This window comes from Microcaecilia unicolor, chromosome 4 (assembly GCF_901765095.1).
Source record: "Microcaecilia unicolor chromosome 4, aMicUni1.1, whole genome shotgun sequence".
Lineage (NCBI taxonomy): Eukaryota > Metazoa > Chordata > Amphibia > Gymnophiona > Siphonopidae > Microcaecilia > Microcaecilia unicolor.
Window position 1 is genome coordinate 271,443,825 of NC_044034.1, and position 21,164 is coordinate 271,464,988.

At 44.5% G+C, this 21,164-nt stretch overlaps 1 protein-coding gene across 1 annotated transcript in view; it reads right to left on the minus strand.

The window, feature by feature from the left end:
- Positions 1-21,164, minus strand: part of COL4A2 (collagen type IV alpha 2 chain) — a 440,984-nt gene that overhangs the window by 331,573 nt on the left and 88,247 nt on the right. The window contains exon 4 of the mRNA XM_030201563.1: positions 2,365-2,445. Within this exon, the coding sequence (XP_030057423.1) occupies positions 2,365-2,445 (81 nt within the window). The remainder of the gene's footprint in view (positions 1-2,364; positions 2,446-21,164) is intronic.

Consider the following 21,164-nt stretch of genomic DNA (forward strand, 5'->3'; position numbering starts at 1 on the left):
GGATTTTCCCAAGTCCATTTAATAATGATCTGTGGACTTTTCCTTTAGGAAGCCGTCCAAACCTTTTTAAAACTCCGCTAAGCTAACCTCCTTTACTACATTCTCCTGCAACGAATTCCAGAGTTTAATTACACGTTGAGTGAAGAAACATTTCTCCAATTCATTTTAAATTTGCTACATTGTAGCGTCATCACATGCCCCCTAGTCCTAGTATTTTTGGAAAGCGTAAACAGACACTTCACATCTACCCGTTCAACTCCACTCATTATTTTATAGGCACAAAATTAACTACAGCCAGGCACCAGATACAGTGCTTTAGCTTCAAAGTGTTTTCTGTGACCCCTGAAGCAGGCGGGCTGACTGCCAAAGCACGGCCCCGTGTTGGGGTCCATCGTGGTGCCTTTATTAAAAACTCTTTATGTTTTCAACCCTTGTCTGGAAGTCATTTTGCCACCTCTATTCCTTGGTGTGTCTTAGTTCCAGTATCTTACAACTATGTTGATACTGTTTAAGTGCCAAATGCTGTGACCACATTTTGGGTCATGAGTATATTAGAACATCATTTTTAATAAGTCATTCTACGCATATTTTGTAAATTACAAGAGAATATCATTTTAAGGAAAGTTGAATTTGCAAACAATTTACATGAATAACGAACCAATTAGTGCCAATAATGGAACATAAGTATTGCCATACTGGGCAAGGCCGAAGGTCCATCAAGCCCAGCATCCCATTACCAACAACGGCCAATCCAGGTTACAAGTACCTGGCAAGATCTCAAAACAGCAGTGGTTTATCCTAGAAATAAGCAGCGGATTTTCACCAACTCCATTTTAATAATGGCTTATTGGCTTTTTAACAAGCAATTATTGGCACTAATTAGATTTAATTTGTAGCTACACGTGCAAATTACGCTTGGCCCAATGATAGATGCACAAAAGTGAGATAATGGTAGCTGAGTACCAAAACGGGGGGTAAGACAGCAGGTATCAGGGGTGCCCAAGCCAATCTGCTGCCCGAGGCAGGGATGAAATACCATCCCACCTGCACGCACCCCTACCCCTGCCGGTCTGGCATCTCCCCCCTTCCTTCCTCAACCTTACTCCCCACCACATTTACCTTATTTTTTTTTTTTTTAAAAGGCAGCAGCGATTCCCTTAGGCTTCCCTGCCGCGATGCCACCAGCACCGGCCTCTTCACTCTACTGTGTCCCACCTCTGAGGAAACAGGAAGTTATGTCAAGAGGTGGGCTGCAGTAGAAAGAAGAGGCCATTGCCAGCGGCAGGGTGGTCTATGGGAATTGCTGCCAATGCCGCCTTTTGGAAATGAAAAAAAAATAAGGTATAGGTGGGGAAGAGGGTTGAGGAGGGAAGAGAAGACTGCCACCTGAGGTCCCTGCCTCAGTTGGCCTAATGGTAGGGCCGCCACTGGCAGGTATGCATGTAAGTGCACTTAGGCATTATTCTATAACTGGGTGCCTAAATGTTCTTGCATGTAACTGCAAAGGTGCGTTCACATGGGAGAAGCATGGGCGGGCCACAGGCATTTCCACTATTTTAACGTGTACTTTATAGAATATTCCTATTTGTGCATGCAACTGCAGCATTTAGGCGTGCCCATCTATACCAGCTACAGACATGGCATAAGTGGTGGCACTTAAAGCTGGGTGCTTAAATGTCAACTTACGCTAACATTCTATAACAGATTAGTGTGCTAATTGCCATTATAAAAATATTAGCTGAGTGCTCTAATTTAGGCACCTAAGTTTGAGCATCCTTTATTGAACTGAACCTATGCCGATATTCAGGCCGCAGGAGGTAGCTGGGCTACCTCCCGCGGTCAGCACTAAGTCCGGATATTCCATGCCAGGCCATTTCTGGTGACCAGCATTGAATATCCAGTTTATTTTTGGCCAATTTCAACTTAACAGGCCAAGCCGATATTCAGCACTGGCCAGTTAAGTTTGAACCAGCCAAATATATTTCAGGTATTGACGCAGCATATTTGGCCACCAATTTTAGCCAGTGGCATGCGGAAAATGAGCAGATAGCCAGTTATATCACGCAATATAACCAGTTATCCACTAGGTGCTAACCTGCAATATTGAGCAGGAGACAGCTAGCTATCTCCCACTGAATATCGGCAGATAGCCGGCTAAGTACAATTTAACTGGCCAGCTGCCGTTCCTAGCCAATTAAATGGTTTTGAATATCGGCTGGTTTGTTTATACACTTTAAAATCATTTCTAGTTAAAGGGCTGCATTTTTCATTGGGAAAGCAAGCTTCTCAGCAGCTATTTATTTGAACCACATTTGTCAGAACAAGGTGCACAAAAAGGCATCTTAAAAAAATATTAGCACTCACACGGCTTCCTTTTTCCTGGGAGACACTGGCATCCTGCACTGCAGTCTCTTCCTCCACAGGCCCTGTGTAGGACTTACCACCCCTGAAAGAAAGACAAAAAGAAACACAAGTTTAATAATACACTTAATTACAATGTGGGTTAAGGCCTGGTGGAGAGACAGATTACTTCAGAAAGTCTTTTGTTAACCATCCTTAAATTTGATTTCAACAAGGAGGGCCCTGGAATGAAAGATCGTCCATTTGGCTTCTAACAGTGTACATTAGTCATCACCAAAGAACAGATGAAAATATACCACTTGTCTGTGAAAATCCAAGATTTCCATGTACACAATAACCCCCTGATTCTATAAAAGTCACCAAAATTGTATGCACAAATTTATGTGCGCTCCTGATTTGCGTCCACAATTACATAGAATAATGAGCCAATTAGTGCCAATAATTGGCTTTTTAACAAGCAATTATGTGCACTAAATAGAGTGAAATGAGACTTACTTGAAAAGAGTTAGGTGCAGGGTCCGCGCCTAAAATTTACGTGTGGCCCAAAAAAGGGAGCACGGAAATGGAGGGTCATGGGTGCTTTGGGGCAGATTAGGGGCGTGGTTTTGTTACACGTATAATTATACAATAACGGTGATCTGTGCTTAAATTTAGGCGTGGGCATTTTCACCACATTTCATTGTGCAAATGGCAGTGCCTAAATTAGGACAGGTCTCTCCGCTTAAACATTATTCTATAAACTGCACTGAACTTTAGGCGCCTGCACCGAACTTTAGGTGTGGCTTATAGAATATCGCTGAAGCTGGGGGGGGAGGGTGGTTTGGTGCCGATTTTTTAGTCCTCCATCAATAAAACTTAGCCCTAAACATATCACGGCTTCCCAACTCAGCTTATGCAGGCCATACTACAGGCAGCAGTAACTAGCTCATCAAGCAGGTTCTTCCATGTCTTCAGTCAGTACAATGAACAGCTTTATACAACACTTTCGCAGGACAGTGCTATCTTCTTCCATGCCTTGGCCTGACCTTTCCATGATATAACTAGTTCTAAACACAAAATGCACAAAGCGTATCCCAGTTAATGCCGCATATATTTCCTGTGCTTCAGTTTCAAAGCGTGGCATTTTAATTCTACAGAACATCTTTTGTGATAAACTCAGAAGTCACTACATAGCAACCCTTCTACTGTAACCAAAGCAATGGAGAACTCATACAAATTCTTCACATTAGTTTGTTTTTGTTCCCATTCAATACTTTAATCAATGCTATATTTAGCAAGGAATTACTGTATCTCTTTTCATTCAATTAAAATGTCTACTATTCAGGTCCTTTTCCTTTCAACATCTTCAGTACATTTTGGGCAAATTTAGCATTTTTTATATGATATAGAAGGGATTTTTTGTTCTTTGAGTGAATGTTTAAAAACTTTATGAACCAAAAGGGGAAGGTAGCAAAAACTAAATTCCTCTTTTTTTATTCCCACAGAAAGGAATGATGTGATAACTAGGGTGAAATCTTTCCCAGACTGCCCTGCCGCCAATGATCTCAACACTGTTCTGAGAAGACTATAATTTCTAAGAGCAAGAAGTACATCATTGAAAAAAACTGAAGTCTCCAACTTGAGCAAAACTACGAACTGTCACAGTGAACAAGAATGTCCAGTTGAACTAATCTAGTTTGGTTTACAGGGGGGGGGGGGGGGGGGGGAGAGGGTCAATTTTGATTCCTTCCCACCTGACATGGAAATGATATCAAAACATGCATGTCTGTTGAATCTCAAACTAAACCTGAATCTTGGGAACTGAAGTGAAAGGTAAGTGCTCTACTCAGTTGAGAAAGGTGCTATCATTTTTGTGCATCTAATTTTTCACTTATTGACCCTTCATTATACAAGACCAACTTCTTAGCACTGGAGCTTATAATTGCTCTACTCACCACATAAACAGATTTATCTTACATTCACAAATTGAGTTTGCATTTGATTTCATGAAGACACTGAATATAGAGTTGTATGCCAGTGATTCCCAAATTTTTCAGTTCATGGCACCCTTCGTGTCCGAGCAATTTTTCGCGGCACCCTCCCCCCCGACTCATCGATCTTCGCCCCCCCCCCCCACGACCACATAGGTCTCCGCCCCCCCTCCAGCAGCCACATAGATCTCCATCTTTTTCTCTGCACAAATATAACAGTGCTAGGGTGTCTCTATAACCAGCCCCTACAAATGACATTGTGATTATGATTATAACAATTACTACTCTACCTATGAAAAATTATTCCGTTATTATATCTCCTCTTTATACATCTGTATGCTGCACAAGCCAGCATGTTTAAAAATACAAGTGAGCAGAGCAATCACGAGACACAATTATTGGAGTTTAATATGGAAGTTTATGGGTTAAGATAGAATTATCTATTATCAGACTTTTATTGTATAACAAAGAATTGCAAGTAATGCATCTTCATTCATAACAATAATTAAAACATAAAAGGTAAATATAGAATAGGGTCTGGGGGGAGGGAGGGATAAATGTTGTATTTCAAAATGGGATGGCTGTATGCAATGTTGTATGGTTGAGGTGCTGTTCCACTGAGTTTTGTATAATTATTTTGAGAATGTTATGTTTAGGTGGATTGGTACTTTTGGAGATGTCATCAATAAAAACGGTCGAAAATGATAAGTAGAGGGGAAAGAGGGAGGATTAGGGGGGTTGGGAGAAACTGTCAAAAAGATTGATGATGGACTTTATCATTGTATTTCCATTTGAAAGTTTGCTGGTGGCATTTACGCTTCTGCCAGATATTGGAGTAGTTATTTTTGTCATCAATAAAATGTTGAAATATAAAAATACAAGTGAGATTAAATAAAAAATGCTACCAACAATAAAGAATGACAGCTTGGATGCAGGAGCTCATAGGTGTGCTTGCTTTGTTTTGAACGGGAAAGGAAACAGAGTCTGACCTATTGGCTTCAACGTTTTGAATTCATCCCGTCTCCTGTTTTCATCCAACCTCCTTGGCAGTTGCCTCTGCAAGTCTCGAAGGCTGTCTGCTCCCCAGTGGCCGTGAGAAAAAAAAAAAGGACGGGACCGCAGCAGCCTTCAGGTATGCGCTGTCGGCTCTGCAGGTCCTCTGCACCCGCTGACGTCAACTTCCAGTTCCATGGGTAGAGGATCGGCAGAACTGACAGCACATGCTTGAAGGCTGTTGCAGTCCTGTGCTTGCTTTTTTTTTTTTTTTTTTCCTGCCGCTGCTGCCTGCAGTAGCGGTTTGGGCGGGAGCGAGGTCAGGATTTTCCATGGCACCTGAGAGAGTTTGCTGTGGTGCACCAGGGTGCTGCGGCACACAGTTTGGGAAACGCTGTTGTATGCAAAACTTTAGGCATCCAGGGTCAAATTGTACGTTTCAATGGGACCTTAAATGACAGAAGCTGACACATTCTTATATGGTAAAAAACTAAGGGGCCCTTTTACAAAAGTGGCAGTATGGATACCGCAAGTGTAGCCAAATTGACCCTATAGCCCGTTAGTGTGCTTACCTGGTGGTAATTTTGAAGTTGGCAAGTGCTGTTTCCCGCGGTAGAAAATATTTTTCTATTTTCTACGGCGGAGGGCATTCCCGGCAGTAATCGGCAGCACGGCCACGTTCACGCAGGCTCATGAGTACCACGCAGGTAGAGCATGAGCCCTTACTGCTAGGTCTATGGGTGGCGATAAGGGCTCGGGCAGTAAATAGACACGCGCTACTTTTAATTGTAGCGCATGGCCATTTACTGTCCCAATTAAAAAAGGCCTTTTTTCCAAGCCGTTGTAAAAAATGACACAGCACGCTCCAAAGACACGCACTCACACTACCGCAGTCCACTTTTTACAGCGGCTTTGTAAAAGGACCCCTAAACATGCAGAAAGGATCCAAATGAAGAAAACAGGAAGCAGTATAAGTACTGGCAAGTTAGATGCTACCATACTAATGATTGTACTACAGAAAGGTGGTAGATAAATATCATAATAATAATAATGAATGCTAAAAGAAAACTTGAAAAGAAACTTGCCATAGAGGAAGAAACCCTTAGATACATTAGAAAAAGAAAGCCTGTGAGGGAATCAAAATGTTAAATCATTAAGAAGTAAAAGGGGCACTCAGCGAGGACAAGGTGGTGGCAGAGAGGCTAATGAATTCTTGGCAGCAATGTCAAGGGAGGCCAGCCCTAACCCAAGTCCCCGAGGAAAGCTCATCTGAAACCCGCGGTGTCGGACGCATTGTTTATTACAGGGGAGAGCTGTCTTTTCTTCATAACCTAAAAGCGATCTGGATATCAGACCCTTAGCGTTTTACTGGCGCAGGACTCAACATCAGTGAAAATATTTATTATCATTATTATACACTTGTTTTGATTGGAGATTTATGCTGGCTGAGCTGGTTACTGGCAGTGCATTCGTTCGAATTGTATTGAAGGGGAACACAACTGCACTAAGCATATAAAAAAGCACATTATGCACCAAAGTATCACAACAAGGAGTGAGCGACCCAATAAATGAGTGCACTATTTCACCCGTTAGTGGTCTTCAAAGACTACCACGTAGGTGTTTAACTTTCTGAGGGTGCTCCTCCTCTATGGTTTAATTGGGTACATTCTCCTGGTTATGGATTGGATACTTGAATGAATGAATGAATGAATGAATTTATCTTTGGGACTAATCAAGGAAATTCAGCTTCAATACAACAAGATCGAGCTTTCTTATCCACTATGGACTTAACAGAGAGAGTTCCCTGGAAGCAGGGATGTGCTGAATAAATTCTTAACAACGGGTTCTCTCTCTGGGCATAGCCAGCCCTGCAATTGTGGGTCGGGGCAGGGGTAGACTGGTGGGGCAACACATGCCTCTGTCTTGCAGGGATGCTGAGCCCCACCATCCAATAAATGGACTGCCAGCACTCCTTGCTGCTTGTTTCTGGCTCTGAGCAGCATTCTTAGACTTTCTCACATGCATAGAAGGTCTCAGCTGATGCTCAGAGTTCAGTTGGAAACAAGGAGTGGGGGAGCAGCACTAGTCTATTTATTTGGCTGACAGCGCTCAGCATCCCCGCCAGCAAAGTAAAAGAGAAGTCAGGAGGGGGCCCAAGCCCCATTTCCGGGAGCCAGTTGTTAAAGTAGCAGCCCCTCCTCATGGCTACTTTAACAAATGGCTCCCAAAATTCTTAAAAACTTAACAAACGGCTCTCGCAAGCCCATGAGAGCCCGCTCCAGCACACCACTGCCTGGAAATAATAACAGCAAGAACAACTTTGCTTAGAGCCTGATTGCAATATGGTTCCTTGTCTCAGGGGCGTAGCTAGGTGGGGGCATGGGCCCCCACAGATTAAGCTCTGGCCTCATCTACCACCGCCAGGTACCTTTGCTGGCGGGGGTCCCCAACCCCCACCAGCCAAAGTCTTCTTCAGCGCCAGTAGACTCTGGAGCCTTCGCTGATGATCTGTTTCTGACTCCGACATCCTGCGTGCATGTCCTGCACGGGGCTACATACAGGACGTGCACGGAGGACGTCAGGAGTCAGAAACAGCGAAGGCGCTGGAGTCGACCGGTGCTGAAGAAGACTTCGGCTGGCAGGGACCCCTGCCAGCAAAGGCACCTTGCGGCAGTGGCGGGGAGGTTCAGTGGCAGTGGCAGGGGAGGGGCAGCTGGGGGAGACAGGCTAAACTGTGCCCCCCCCACCTCGGGCTCTGGACCCCCCTCCCCCCCCTGCCCTCTCTATGCTTTTTGGCCTATGCATGAACGATTCTTAGGTTCTTTAATACATATCTTTCCTGATCTTTCTTTTGTGACACAGAAGCACCGGAAGGACTTTCTGGCCCTCTGGGCGAGAACCCAAGCACTCGGTACCTCTCATATTTTTTAAAATTTCCTTCTCAATGTCATGTATTATATTTTGGTAAAAGTTATATTTTCTTTGAACCCATACAGCTGCCTTAATGGGAGTTGAGTCTCACGGAATCTGATCACATAGCTGGCTGCAGCAGTGCTATCCTTATCTGCTCTCTGTTTTGTTTACTTCCTTAAGTGATACCAGGGTTTCCTAGTTAAACTTTCTTTTTTGATTCTTCATTATTGTGGACTAAAAGTATCTTGTAGTTGATTCTTATTTCTCATATCAAGAAATTATATTTCTTTGATTGTATTGTTGAAATTTAGAAATTAATAATTTAAAAAGAGATATGAATATAATATAATGATATTTTTTTAAACTAAAATAACACTGCAACTGAGCATGAAATCAAATTTGTGCTAAAATCCAAAGATAAAACCCATCTGTTGAAAAACAAAGAATAGTTTGTTTCTTCTCTTTTCTTATAAACTTAATTTTGTTCCAAGCATGACCTTCCATGCCAATATACCTCTAGCCAACAAAAGGCAATTCTCCACAGAGACTTTAGAGATACTGTTCAGTTTGGCCTTCACCCAGATTTTGAAAGCCAAAGAAAAAAAAAAAAAGGAAAAAAAACTTCATAAAAGTGGCAAAAAATGTGCAACAGCTCATTCAGAAATGCTAATACATGTTCAACGGCTTTGTATTATTGGCATTAAATGCAAACTGAATTCTTATGTTCCTCAATGCCCATTTTAAACTGTATTCTCCTTAGCAACAGAGATTAGGGTTAGCAAAATCCATAATAATTATTGTAGGTGCCCCTCCTCACCTGAATTCCAATAGTGTCCAGACAAGAAGTATTATTCATTTTCCTGCAAGCAGATTTTAGATGGTAGGTGGAGAGGGGAATTCACAACTTCAGGTCAGGATGTAGGGAATTCCCACACTATTTTACAATAGGCTTTGACTAACACAGGGGCCCTTTTTCCAAATGGCGGTAAAAGGTGGCCTGAGTTGGTGTGTGGGATCGCCATGCACTGAGGCCACCTGTTACCATCGCTGGTCAAAAGGCCTTTTTATAAAGGGCCAGTAAATGGCCATGTGGTAATTAAAAAATTGTCACATGGCCATTTACTGCTTGAGCTCTGATTACCACCGGGCATGTCCCGGTGCTAGAAAGGTATTTTCTAGTGCCGGAAATGGTGCCTTGGAAACATGGGGTCCAAGAAAGAGTAGAGGATGAAACAAAGGACGATCAGCTGAGGGGATCAGGTCTTTAAATCTTTATTAAAAGCACCAGAGAAATCGTAGCCGACACGGCCTGTTTTTCAGTGGGCACAGCCACTTGCCTCAGGGGTCACAATTATAACACCTGAAAACAGTATCTTTGTTACATAAGTACATAAGTAATGCCACACTGGGAAAAGACCAAGGGTCCATCGAGCCCAGCATCCTATCCACGACAGCGGCCAATCCAGGCCAAGGGCATCTGGCAAGCTTCCCAAACGTACAAACATTCTACACATGTTATTCCTGGAATTGTGGATTTTTCCCAAGTCCATTTAGTAGCGGTTTATGGACTTGTCCTTTAGGAAACTGTCTAACCCCTTTTTAAACTCTGCTAAGCTAACCGCCTTCACCACGTTCTCTGGCAACAAATTCCAGAGTTTAATTACGAATTGGCTGAAGAAAAATTTTCTCCGATTTGTTTTAAATTTACTACACTGTAGTTTCATCGCATGCCCCCTAGTCCTAGTATTTTTGGAAAGCATGAACAGACATTTCACATCCACCTGTTCTACTCCACTCATTATTTTATATACCTCTATCATGTCTCCCCTCAGCCGTCTCTTCTCCAAGCTGAAAAGCCCTAGCCTCCTTAGTCTTTCTTCATAGGGAAGTCGCCCTTCGCTGCACCTTTTCCAATTCCACTATATCTTTCTTGAGATGCGGCGACCAGAATTGAACACAATACTCAAGGTGTGGTTGCACAAAGAAAACTGGACTTGGCTTTACTGTGAAGTAATCATGAAAGGCTTTAGCTTCACTTGAATGCTCACAGGTATCTTGCCTTTCAGGGCTGCACAGTAATGATCCCAAAACACACACCACCAAGAATGTAAAAACCCAGGAGGCTCCCCTAATGTTATATTTTTTTTCCCATTGGATCTCTGATTAAAAAAATTGTCTGCTGAGTTCTGTGTCCTATGTGAAGTAAGTACTCACAGATCTATAAAGCTAATCTCCTTGGGCCAGAAAATGGGATAACTGGAAGGCTACAGGGAGTGGGAGTCCCCCCAGAGCCTCCATTCACAGGATGAGAGATCTGTAACTACTGCCGATTTGCCGTGCACCAAGCCAGCGGTAAATCTACTGCTCTTTAGTAAAAGGTTCCCATAGAACTTCTTGTACAGTATGTGCAGGACTGCACGTAAAGATCCCTCCTTGTACAGAGGGAGCAATGATTTTAAAAAGTTGAACATGAATATTTATTTTAAAAAAATATTTATAACCCACAGAATCCGAAATGTTCTAGGCGGCTTACAATTAAAACATTCACATTAAATCAACAACAGAAATACAAATCAAACATCATCATATAAACAATAAAGTTGTCCCCTTCTTTAAAAAGATATTCATCACTGGATGTTCCAATACAATCTGCACATGGATACCCCCAGTGCCGTAGCGAGGGCTAATGACACCCGGGGCGGGTCGCCGCTTGGCACCCCCCCGGGTGCAGCACGGCGCGCCCCCCCCCTCTGCGGCGCACCCTCCTCCGGAGCGAACCCCCCCCCCCGGACCACATTCTTACCTGTGGGAGGGCCGATCCGCCCCGAGTGCACGTCACTCGGAGCTGAGTCGGCCCCGCTGGTTCCCTGCTCTCTCTGCCCGGAACAGGAAGTAACCTGTTCCGGGGCAGAGGGAGCAGGGAACCAGCGGGGCCGGCACCCCCTCCCGCCTGCACCCGGGGCGGACCGCCCCTCCCACCCCCCCTTCCTACGCCACTGGATACCCCCCTCGCTCCCCACCAGCACACATATATATGGGAGTAGCTTTCAAAAATCACTGTCCCCTCTGTAAAGGAGCTCAATCATGAAAATACTAAAAATGGGTCCCCTCTGGCAACACTCCACCCCCTGATCCCATTTCCGGGCTAGTGGGGCAGGAACAGCAGTCACCATAACCTTAATTAGTGATATTCTGGTATTACTGCCACTAGGGGTTCGGTGTCCATATTTGCCCATATATGGATGACTGATCCCTCACTGTGATGGCCATTTTGAGGGAGCCAGGCATCACACCAGGAGCAATTGGGTATTTTCTAGCACTGGAAATGGCTAGATGGAATCAGTGTATGGGGATCTGCCAGGAGGGCCTACTTTCAACACTTTGACACATGGAGTGGGGCAGGGCTCTGGGGAGGGCATCTTGTGGTGGGTGACTGTCCAAATGTGTTGGGAAGGGGAGATGCGGGCGAGGGTTGATTGCAATCAGGGGGGTTGATATTGGGAGATGCCATGGGGGGGAATTTTGCCACAGAAGGAGCCACAATATAGGGGACTGCCATCCAGGGGAACAGTTAATATGGGGGGAACTGATGTATTTGGGGAGTAGAGGGAATCAGATGTCATGGGAGTTATCATGTGAGGTAAATGGAAGTCCCCAGATGTGATTTAGAGCTAACTTAGACATGCCTTAGGGACAATAAATTCCAATGTCTATTTTTTTCAATACAAACACGGATTCCTTGTGTGAAATAGGGAATCTATGCCTGTACTGTAGCCCTCCCCCCCTACAGACCACTTCTTCTCACCTCTCTACTCTTGACATCTGTACATGTTTAACTTCCTCATGTGTGAATGGCCCTCCTCTAAAATAACATTTAAATGGCTGAGCCTTTTCAGATGTTTAACTGCTACCATTTACAATGGGGATGCTTTTAAAATAAGGGCCATAGTAAGCTACTTTACAAGGAAATTACTACTACTACTACTTAACATTTCTAAAGCGCTACTAGGGTTACGCAGCGCTGTACAATTTTAACATGGAAGGACAGTCCCTGCTCAAGGAGCTTACAATCTAAAAGACAGGTGTAAATCTAGAGACAAGTATACAATCTAAAAGACAAGTGTAGAGTCGATCTGATAGGGCATACTATATTTCTCGAAAGGTTAGGTGCCGAAAGCAGCATTGAAGAGGTGAGTTTTAAGCAGAGATTTGAAGATGGATAGGGAGGGAGCTTGGCATAGGGGTTGAGGAAGATTGTTCCAGGCATAGGGTGAGGCAAGGCAGAATGAGCGGAGCCTGGAGTTGGCAGTGGTGGAGAAGGGTACTGAAAGGAGGGATTTGTCCTGTGAGCGGAGGTTACGGGCGGGAACATAGGAGGAGATGAGGGTAGAGAGGTAGTGAGGAGCTGCAGACCGGGTACATTTGTAGGTAAGGAGGAGATAAACCAAATACTATAATATGTTGTAATTACCATGTTATTACTATACAGGAGGAACTTTATATGGCCATCAAGTACTTCTACGCTTTCGTTGATGCCACACTTCATCAGTGGCATAGCCACAGGGGGCCTGGGCCCCCAATTTGGGTTCATGCCCCCCCAAGGTCTGCTGGTTTGACTAGCAGGGGTCCCCAAGCTCCGCCAGCAGAAGCTTTCTATGGCGATATTTGCTGCTGCACTGACTGCCCTGCTTCCCCCTCCCCCTGTGAGCGTGAAATTGAGCTTGCGTGAGCTTCGCAGGAAATCAATCCAACAGGAAAGTTGTCCCAGAATAGAAAAGCACAGGAAGCATTGATGTGGAGCCCAAATGGGAACATGCAGGTACGCCTCCTTGAGATCCAGAAATGTAAGAAACTCTCCCGGTCGTACCGCTGGCATCACTGACCACAGGGTTTACATGCAAAACTGCTTGACCCACAGAAACCTGTTGATGTGTGTCAGGTCCGGTCCAAGACCAGGTAGTAAGAGCCTCCTTTCTTTGTAATAGCAGCTCTGGTGCTATTCAGAAGTGGGAACTGGAAGCACTGCTCCCAAATGTTGCAAATACTAGAGGGTAGAGAGGATGGCCTCTCTTTTGTGCAAAACCTTGCACTGGGACTGGAATAAAAATTTGCAATGGAGAGGAGAACTCCAATCTTTAATCATTGCTGATAACCTCTAAGACCCACTGTTCTGACATAATGTTGACCCACTCTTCATAAAAATGTGTTAGGCGTCCTACAATCACCTCCTCTGAACAGTGGGTCGGAACCTCATCATTGCAAGGCATAAGCGACAGGAGAGGACTCAGCAGACTGGGTAGAGGCTTGCTTATCCTCATGAAAGGACTGCTTAGGCTGATATCTGGACCTCTGAAATGCAGCAGAGTGACCAGGCCGGTAATGTCATGAGTCCTTCAGTCTCAAGCGAGCCTGACTGGTTTGAAAGGTGCCCTTTGGCTTGTCCTCAGGCAAACGCTGAGCCTTAGAATCCCCCAAAACCTTGACCAGCTTCTCCAAGTCATCTCCAAACAGAAAGTTCCCTCAAAAGGGAATCTTAGTGAGATGCTGCTTGGAAGCAGCATCCATCACTCAATGGTGGAGCCAGAGTAAACGTCTGGCTATGACTGCCATCGCCATCTACTTAGCCAAGGCTCTGATGAAATCATAGAGGGAACCAGCCAATCCTGTCTCCATAGCCAGAAACTCCACATGGGGAGTTTCCGAACCAGAGACAACCTCTGCTGCCTGTTGAGTAAAGCTGAGGCATGCCCTAGAGCCACATATGAACTGCAAATTGCCACCTGCAGAGAGAGAGAGTGCAGAAATCTGAAAGCACAGCTTCCTATTCTGGACATCCTTAAGAGCTATGCCACCCTCCACAGGCAGGGAAGTTTTCTTTGTCACTGTGGCCACCAAGGCATCCAACTTAGGCAACCTGAAGCAGTCCAATTCCTCCTGTGAGACAGGATACAAGAAAGCCATAGCCTTTGCCACTCGTAGGCTGGTATCTGGAGTGGCTCACTGTGCTGATTTCAGCTCCTGCATGTCCTCATGCACTTGAAAAGCCTTAGGGGGCTTCTTCGTGCTGGCCATTTTAGGATTATATGCAGCCACGATTGAGAGTCAGGAGCCGAAATATTCAGGAACTCCAGAGCTTTAGTGATGAATGAGGACAACTCCTCTTTATGAAAGACCTGTACCGCAATGGGATCATCAGACTCATCAGGCAAGCTCTCCCCCTCCACCAACTCCTCAGGCAGCTGGAGACAGAGTTCAGTGTTCTCTATCTCCACCTGCTGGTAGATGGTCATAACCGACAAGTTTCTGGATTCATCTACAGCTGATGACAAGGAACATACACATTCATTTCTGCATGTATTTCAAAAAAGGCTCTACATTAGCAAATCCTTTTAGAAAATACTACTGGAATTTGACAAGTCTCAACTGTAGCCAGTGCAAGTGTGATATTGTTTATTTGAACTTTCTGTGTGTTTTTCCTCTTGTTGCAGACTCTCACCTGAAATAATTCTCAGTGACGTGCTCCTGTACGCAGGGTCATGTGGGCTGTGCATCCCAGAATTGCCTCAAAAAGCAAGTGCTATGTAAAGCTGTCCCCTAACGGCATCCTCACCGTGGCAGCATGTGCCTCTGGTGCGAATAAGGAGCAGGTCCTGCTCCTTAGGTGAGCAACGAGTGGTGAGTGGCAGGAAATTCCATTCTGACCGGTTTGGTAAGCTATTCTCCCCTATTGTTATGAACTCAATTCTTGAAGGGCTCACAATACAATATAAGGGGGCTATGGTAAGATGTGTACCTGGGACCTTATGTGTGAAGTCCACTGCAGTGCCCCCTAGGGTGCCCCACTGCTCTTCTGGGATGTCTGTGTGGCCAGTCTATTAATGATCCTGGCCCTCAGATATCCCAATGGTTTATTTTTGTGTATTTTTCCCTAGGACTGTTTTTTTTTTCCCCCCAAAAAAAATGTTACCAAAAGGTAGAAGCACTGAGCACAAAACCATCTAAAAAACAGCGATTTTCGAAACAAAAAGATTCAAAAATCGCTATGTTCGCCACTTGATTTTTGGACGTTTTCAGCAAAACATCCTAAATCTGACTTAAACATCATATTGAAAATGCCCCTACATATTGCTTCTGCATCACTTCATGGTATGACTGCACCTTGAATACTGTCTGCAAATCTGGTTGCTGCATTACAAAAAAGATACAGCAGAACTGGAAAAAGTACAGAGAAGGGCAACCAAAATAATAAAAGAATATGGAAGAACTCTCCCATGAGGAAAGGCTAAAGAGGTTATAGGTCTTTAGCTTGGAGAAGAGTAGGCTGAGAGGAGCTGTAACAGTGGTCTACAGAAGTCTGAGTGGAGTGAAGCATGTAAATGCAAATTGATTGTTTACTTAAAAAAAAAAAACAAGACTAGGGGATGAAGTTATAAAGCAGTACATGAAAAAAAATAGGCGGAAATATTTTTTCACTCAACACATTGTTAAGCTTTGGGACTCATTGCAAAAGGATGTGTTAAATGGAGTTATTGTAGCTGAATTTTAAAAAGATTTGGAGAAAATGACAACAGACTATTATCATGGTAGACAGGGGTGGACATGGAGTGGTCTGGGTCCCCAGGTACTGAGAGTGGTCCGGGCCCCCCATCTGGCCGCTGCGTGACGCCCCCTCTACCGCCGCAGCTGACGCCCCCCACTATCCTGGTTCTTTCCTGCCTGATGCGTTGCCGCTATTTCCCCACCTGCAGATGCAAATTTCAAAAACTGACATATTTGAAACACTATACTATAGATTAAGAAATACAAATAAAACAAAAAATGGAAAATATGATGATACCATTTTAATGGACTAAATATGTTTTTCAATTAGCTTTCAGAGGCCAAAACCTCTTTCCTCAGGACAGGACAGTATACTGCTGTTACGGTATTCTGTTCTGACATGGGAAAGGAAGGTTTGGTCTTCAAACATTAGTCAAAAATGTATTAAAATTAGTTCAATAAAGATATCACCTTATTTCCATTTTCTGTATTTATTAACACAGCTACTACACTACTTTATCCTAAACTAAAAATAAAATTTGTTTTTTCCTACCTTTGTTCACTGGCCATTTACTTTTTCTGATTGTGTTGGTCCCAGTCTCGTTTCTTCTTTCCTCAATCTCTTCTTAACTCTCGCCAGTGTCTGCCCCTCTCTCTCCCTGCCTTTCCATCCAACATATGCTCCCTCTCTCTCTCTCCCCTTTCCATCCAGCGCCTGCCCCCTCTCTCCCCCTTTCCGTCCAGCATCCACCCCCTCTCTCCCCCTTTCCACCAAAGCTACTGCCCCCTCTCTCCCCCATTCATCCAGGGTCTGCCCCCTCTCTCTCCCCTTTCCATCCAGCGTCTGCCCCCTCTCTCTCTCCATCCAGCATCTGACCCTTCTCTTTTGTCATTTCCATCCAGAGTCTCTCCTCTTTTTTCCCTCCTCTATCCAGCATCTGGCCCCTCTCTCTCCTCACTTCCATTCATTCAGGCCCCTCTCTCTCCCCAGCTCCATCCAACATCTGCATCCTCTCTCCTCCTTCCATACGGCATCTATCCTCTCTCTCCCCCTCATCCAGTGTCTGTTGCTCCTCTCCCCAATTCCATCTGGCACATGTCCCTTCTCTCCCCCTCATCCAGTGTCTATCCCTCCTCTCCCTCTTTCCATCTGACATCTGTCTCCTCTCTCCTTCTCATCCAGCATCTGTCCTCCCTCCCCTCTCCATCCAGCATCTGTCCCATCTCTCCTCCCTTCCATCCGGCATCTGTTCCCCCTTCCCACTCCATTTTCCATCCAGTGTCTGTCCCCCTCCCCCCTCCATCCATTGTCTCAGTCTGTCTTTTTTTCAGTCCCCCTAACACCCAATCCCTCTCTCCCCTCCCCACCAGACACCCCCACTGCCACTGGCGCACCAGGCTCTCCCCACTCCCACCCAATACTATCCTGCCACGGCCACCACCACTGCTGCTGCTGTTTCAGCAGTGGAGGCAAGAACAGAAAAAAAGATTGCCTGGCCGCACTGTTCCCACTCGTGGCTGACCGGCTCTGCCCCGGAACAGGAAATTATGTTAGAGGAAGGCGGGACCAGCAGGAACAGTGTGGCCCCATGGTCTTTTTTTCTGTTTTTGCCGCCACTGCTGTAACAACAGCAACAGCAGTGGTGGCCGCGGCAGGAGGGTATTGGGTGGGAGTGGGGAGAGTGGTGGGCATCTGGGTAGAGCCTCTGGGCCCCCTAGAGCCTCTGGGTCCTCGGGCACTGCCCGGTTGCCCGAATGGTCAGTCCGTCCCTGATGGTAGACTTGAGGAAAGCCAGTGCTTATTCCTGGTTAAGCAACATGGAATCTTGCTAATTTACATGATATTGCCAGGTACATGTGATTTGGATTTGCCAGAGCTGGAAACAAGATACTAGGACTGATGGATCTTCAGTCTGACCTGGTATGGCAATTCTTATGCTGCTATGTTCTTAAAGCTAACCCATATGCCTTTGCGTAGTCTGGCAAGTAGAACAATCACAATTTCCACAATAATGTGTTTGGAAAGTCTAGCCGGGAAAAGCAATTCCATCTCTTGCAGTATTTTCCATATGTCTCCATATGCTGCTCTTTTTTTTTTTTTTTTTAGATGTTTCAAAACTATAGTCCAAGTAAATAAAAACACGGCATTCTTTGAATTTAATTTGTTCCAGTTCCTGTGCTTACTGCAGAACTCATTTTTTAGTCTGAAAGTGGTGAACGTTTACTAGACAATCTCTGTGCTTACCACTGTCCTGTTTGACTTCTACATGCTGGGTACTCTCTGTGCTTCATCCACAATAAACTTCAGAGCACATTCATTTGGCCTCAGGATTTCTTTAATAAGAGTTTAATAAATCTCAGGGTGTCCCCTCTTTTAGTTTTGTCCAGAATTCTCATTATTCTGACATTGCTTCTCCGTGATCTAGCTGCTAGATCAGTGGTTCTCAACCCAGTCCTTAGGACACACCCAGCCAGTCATATTTTCAGAATACCTACAATGAATATGCATGAGGTAGATTTCCATATAATGGAAGAAGTGCTTGCAAACTTCTCTTATGAATAGTCATTGCAGATATCCAGAAAACCTGATTGGCTGGGTGTGTCCAAAGAACTAGGTCGTGAACCCCTGTTCTACATCACCCTACAATGCCAAAACATGTGAAGCTTTCTACCCGTGCATGGGTTGATGGCTCTGCAGTGTTCACCCTCACAGAAAAAGGAAACCTCCCAGAGCACTGCATATGCCTTGTAGTGCTACAGAAGTGATAAGTAGTAGTAGTAGTAGTAGGGGGCAGGATGCCACAGAATCATCAGCAGGGGAAGAAGGTTTTGTACTACATTCTTGTCTTACTGCTGCTGCTGGTCTTAAATGATCTGGTGGCAGCTATGGAGAGACTGGAAGAGGGAGGTGGTTGAGAAGGAATTAATTTCTGGGGATAGAGCCTCCCCTGAGTTTGACAGCTGGCACAAAATTGGAACTTACAGGCTGCTATCCTTCTTTTGTGAAAAATGGCCAGGACAGCCAAAAACCGGCTGATTGTTACCTTAATTACACAATAAACATACAATTTTCCAGTTTGTTGGTGGAACCAGAGAAGCTGAAAAGAAGACAAGGGAAGACCGGTCAGCAGGGCATTAAAATAATCCTGTGTATGCATAAAGAGGTAAATTTTCAGTATGATCCCTCAATGGAACTCTAGGTGCCTCCTTTTAAGCCCACACAAGTCCAGCTGAAATTAAGTATCCACAAATTTTATAAAGGGGATTCTATAATCTAGGCCACAGGTTTTCAACCCAGTCCTCGGGGCATACTCAGCCAGTCATGGTTTTCAGGATATGGTGATATCCTGCAAACCCCGACTGGCTGGGTGTGCCCCGAGGAATGGGTTGAAAACCTCTGACCAAGGCACCCGCAGTTACATGTACCTTGTGTACATAAACATTAAGGGGCCCTTTTATGAAGCCACGCCAAAAAGTGTCCCTGACTACTTTTAGCACATGGGTTTCCCATTCGCTGAAGTCAGTTTTAACATGGTGGTAAAATGGCTGCATTTGTATTTTTCCCGTAATGGCCATGTGCTAATTTCCCAATTAGCACATGGCCACTAGCGTAGGACCCCTTACTACCACCTATTTATTAGGTAGTAAAGACTCCCAGAATAATCCCGTGCTAATCAGGCAGCACGCGGTAATATACCCGTGTTACCCAATTATCGTAGGGCATGCCTATTCTCTGCCCATAAATGCACCTCCTGGTGAGGAATTAGTGCGTGGCGATCGGCACACTACCGCAGGACGCCTCAAGCATGTACTGTGGTAGTGCTTTTCGGTGCATGATAGGCACACGATAGTGCAGGGCTGTCCAACTTTGGTCCTCGAGGGCAGCAATCCAATCGGGTTTTCAGGATTTCCCCAATGAATATGCATGAGATCTATTTGTATGCATTGCCTCCATTGTATGCAAATACATCTCATGCGTATTCATTGGGGAAATCCTGAAAATCCAACCTGACAACGGCTGAGGTTGAACACCCTTGCACTAGTGCCTACTGTAGCATAGTAAAAGGGCCACATAGATTGTTAGTACTTATATGCATAAGTATACATGTATCTGTGAAAGTACAAGTAGGGCACCTAAGAGCTATTCTGTAATGGTACATGTAGCTTACATAGCACATAAATGAAAGGGGGGGGCATACACATGGGAGGGACATGGGTAGGGCTCTCAGCTATGCATGTAACTTGCAAAATACTGTAAGTTATGCACGTCCCTGCCACATTTGGGTGCCCACCGTTGCACAAGGTCTAAAGTTGGTGTAACCGCGGGTATGTAAATGTTAGGTGTACCAATACCAGGTGCTGTTATAGGATAGGCTCTTACGGTGTATCCTCAGGGCTCCTAAATGGAGGTGCTCAGTTGTAGATTTACTCCTTATCCCCTGGATTCTACAAACGACGCAAATCAGTGCATGTAGCTGATTTGCGTGTGCAACTTAATTGCGTTTAACATGCCAATCAGCCAATAATTTGCTGCTAATTGGTGTTAATTGGCCTTAATTAGGATTTACGCACAGATCATATTCTGTAACGATCTGCATGTAAATCCTAATGTGCATAATTTGGGGGGCACAGCTAGGGGGGCGTTCCAACATTTTATGTGCATAAATTTAGAATTCAGCCTAACCACACCTAATTTATCAATCCCCCCTAATTCTCTAATTTAGGTGCTGACGTTTACACCTGTGCAATGTGCCTATATTTTCCTGAAGCATATATTTTAGAAACTCACTTCTATGTATATGGATTCTAACCACACCTCCAAAATGTAACTTCGAGCCCCCCATGTAGTTAAAAACATGTGCATTGTGAAAATGTACAAATACTTTCAGTTTGCTAAAATGTCACTTAGCTGCATAGGGGTGTGTGAGAAATACACAAAAGTCCTTCAAGACTGACTGCAATGAGCACATGTAATAAATGATAGCTAGAGCCAAAAGACAAATAAAAATAAATTTTCTTTATCTTGTGTCATTGGAAGCTTAATAAGAAAGAGAACAGATGGTCCATCCAGCAAACGTGCTCACTTAATGTGAATGTTTGTCCCCAAATATAGATTTCATGCAGTTGAAAATACAGGACACAAGTCATGTTCCTTGGGAAAAGATAGTGGAACAAAGGTGTGGGTGTCTCAAGCTCAGGTATGAACCCACAATTCAGGACATGCTTTAAAGACCACAACTTTTCTACATTATTGGCAATAATAGATGAGAAAAGAAAAGACATGACAGTACCCACGCTTTAGCATTAACTTGTAAAACTAAAACAATTAACTTTTAATTATATTCTCTGTTCTTTCACTGGAAGGACATGTAATATTTACTTCAGAGA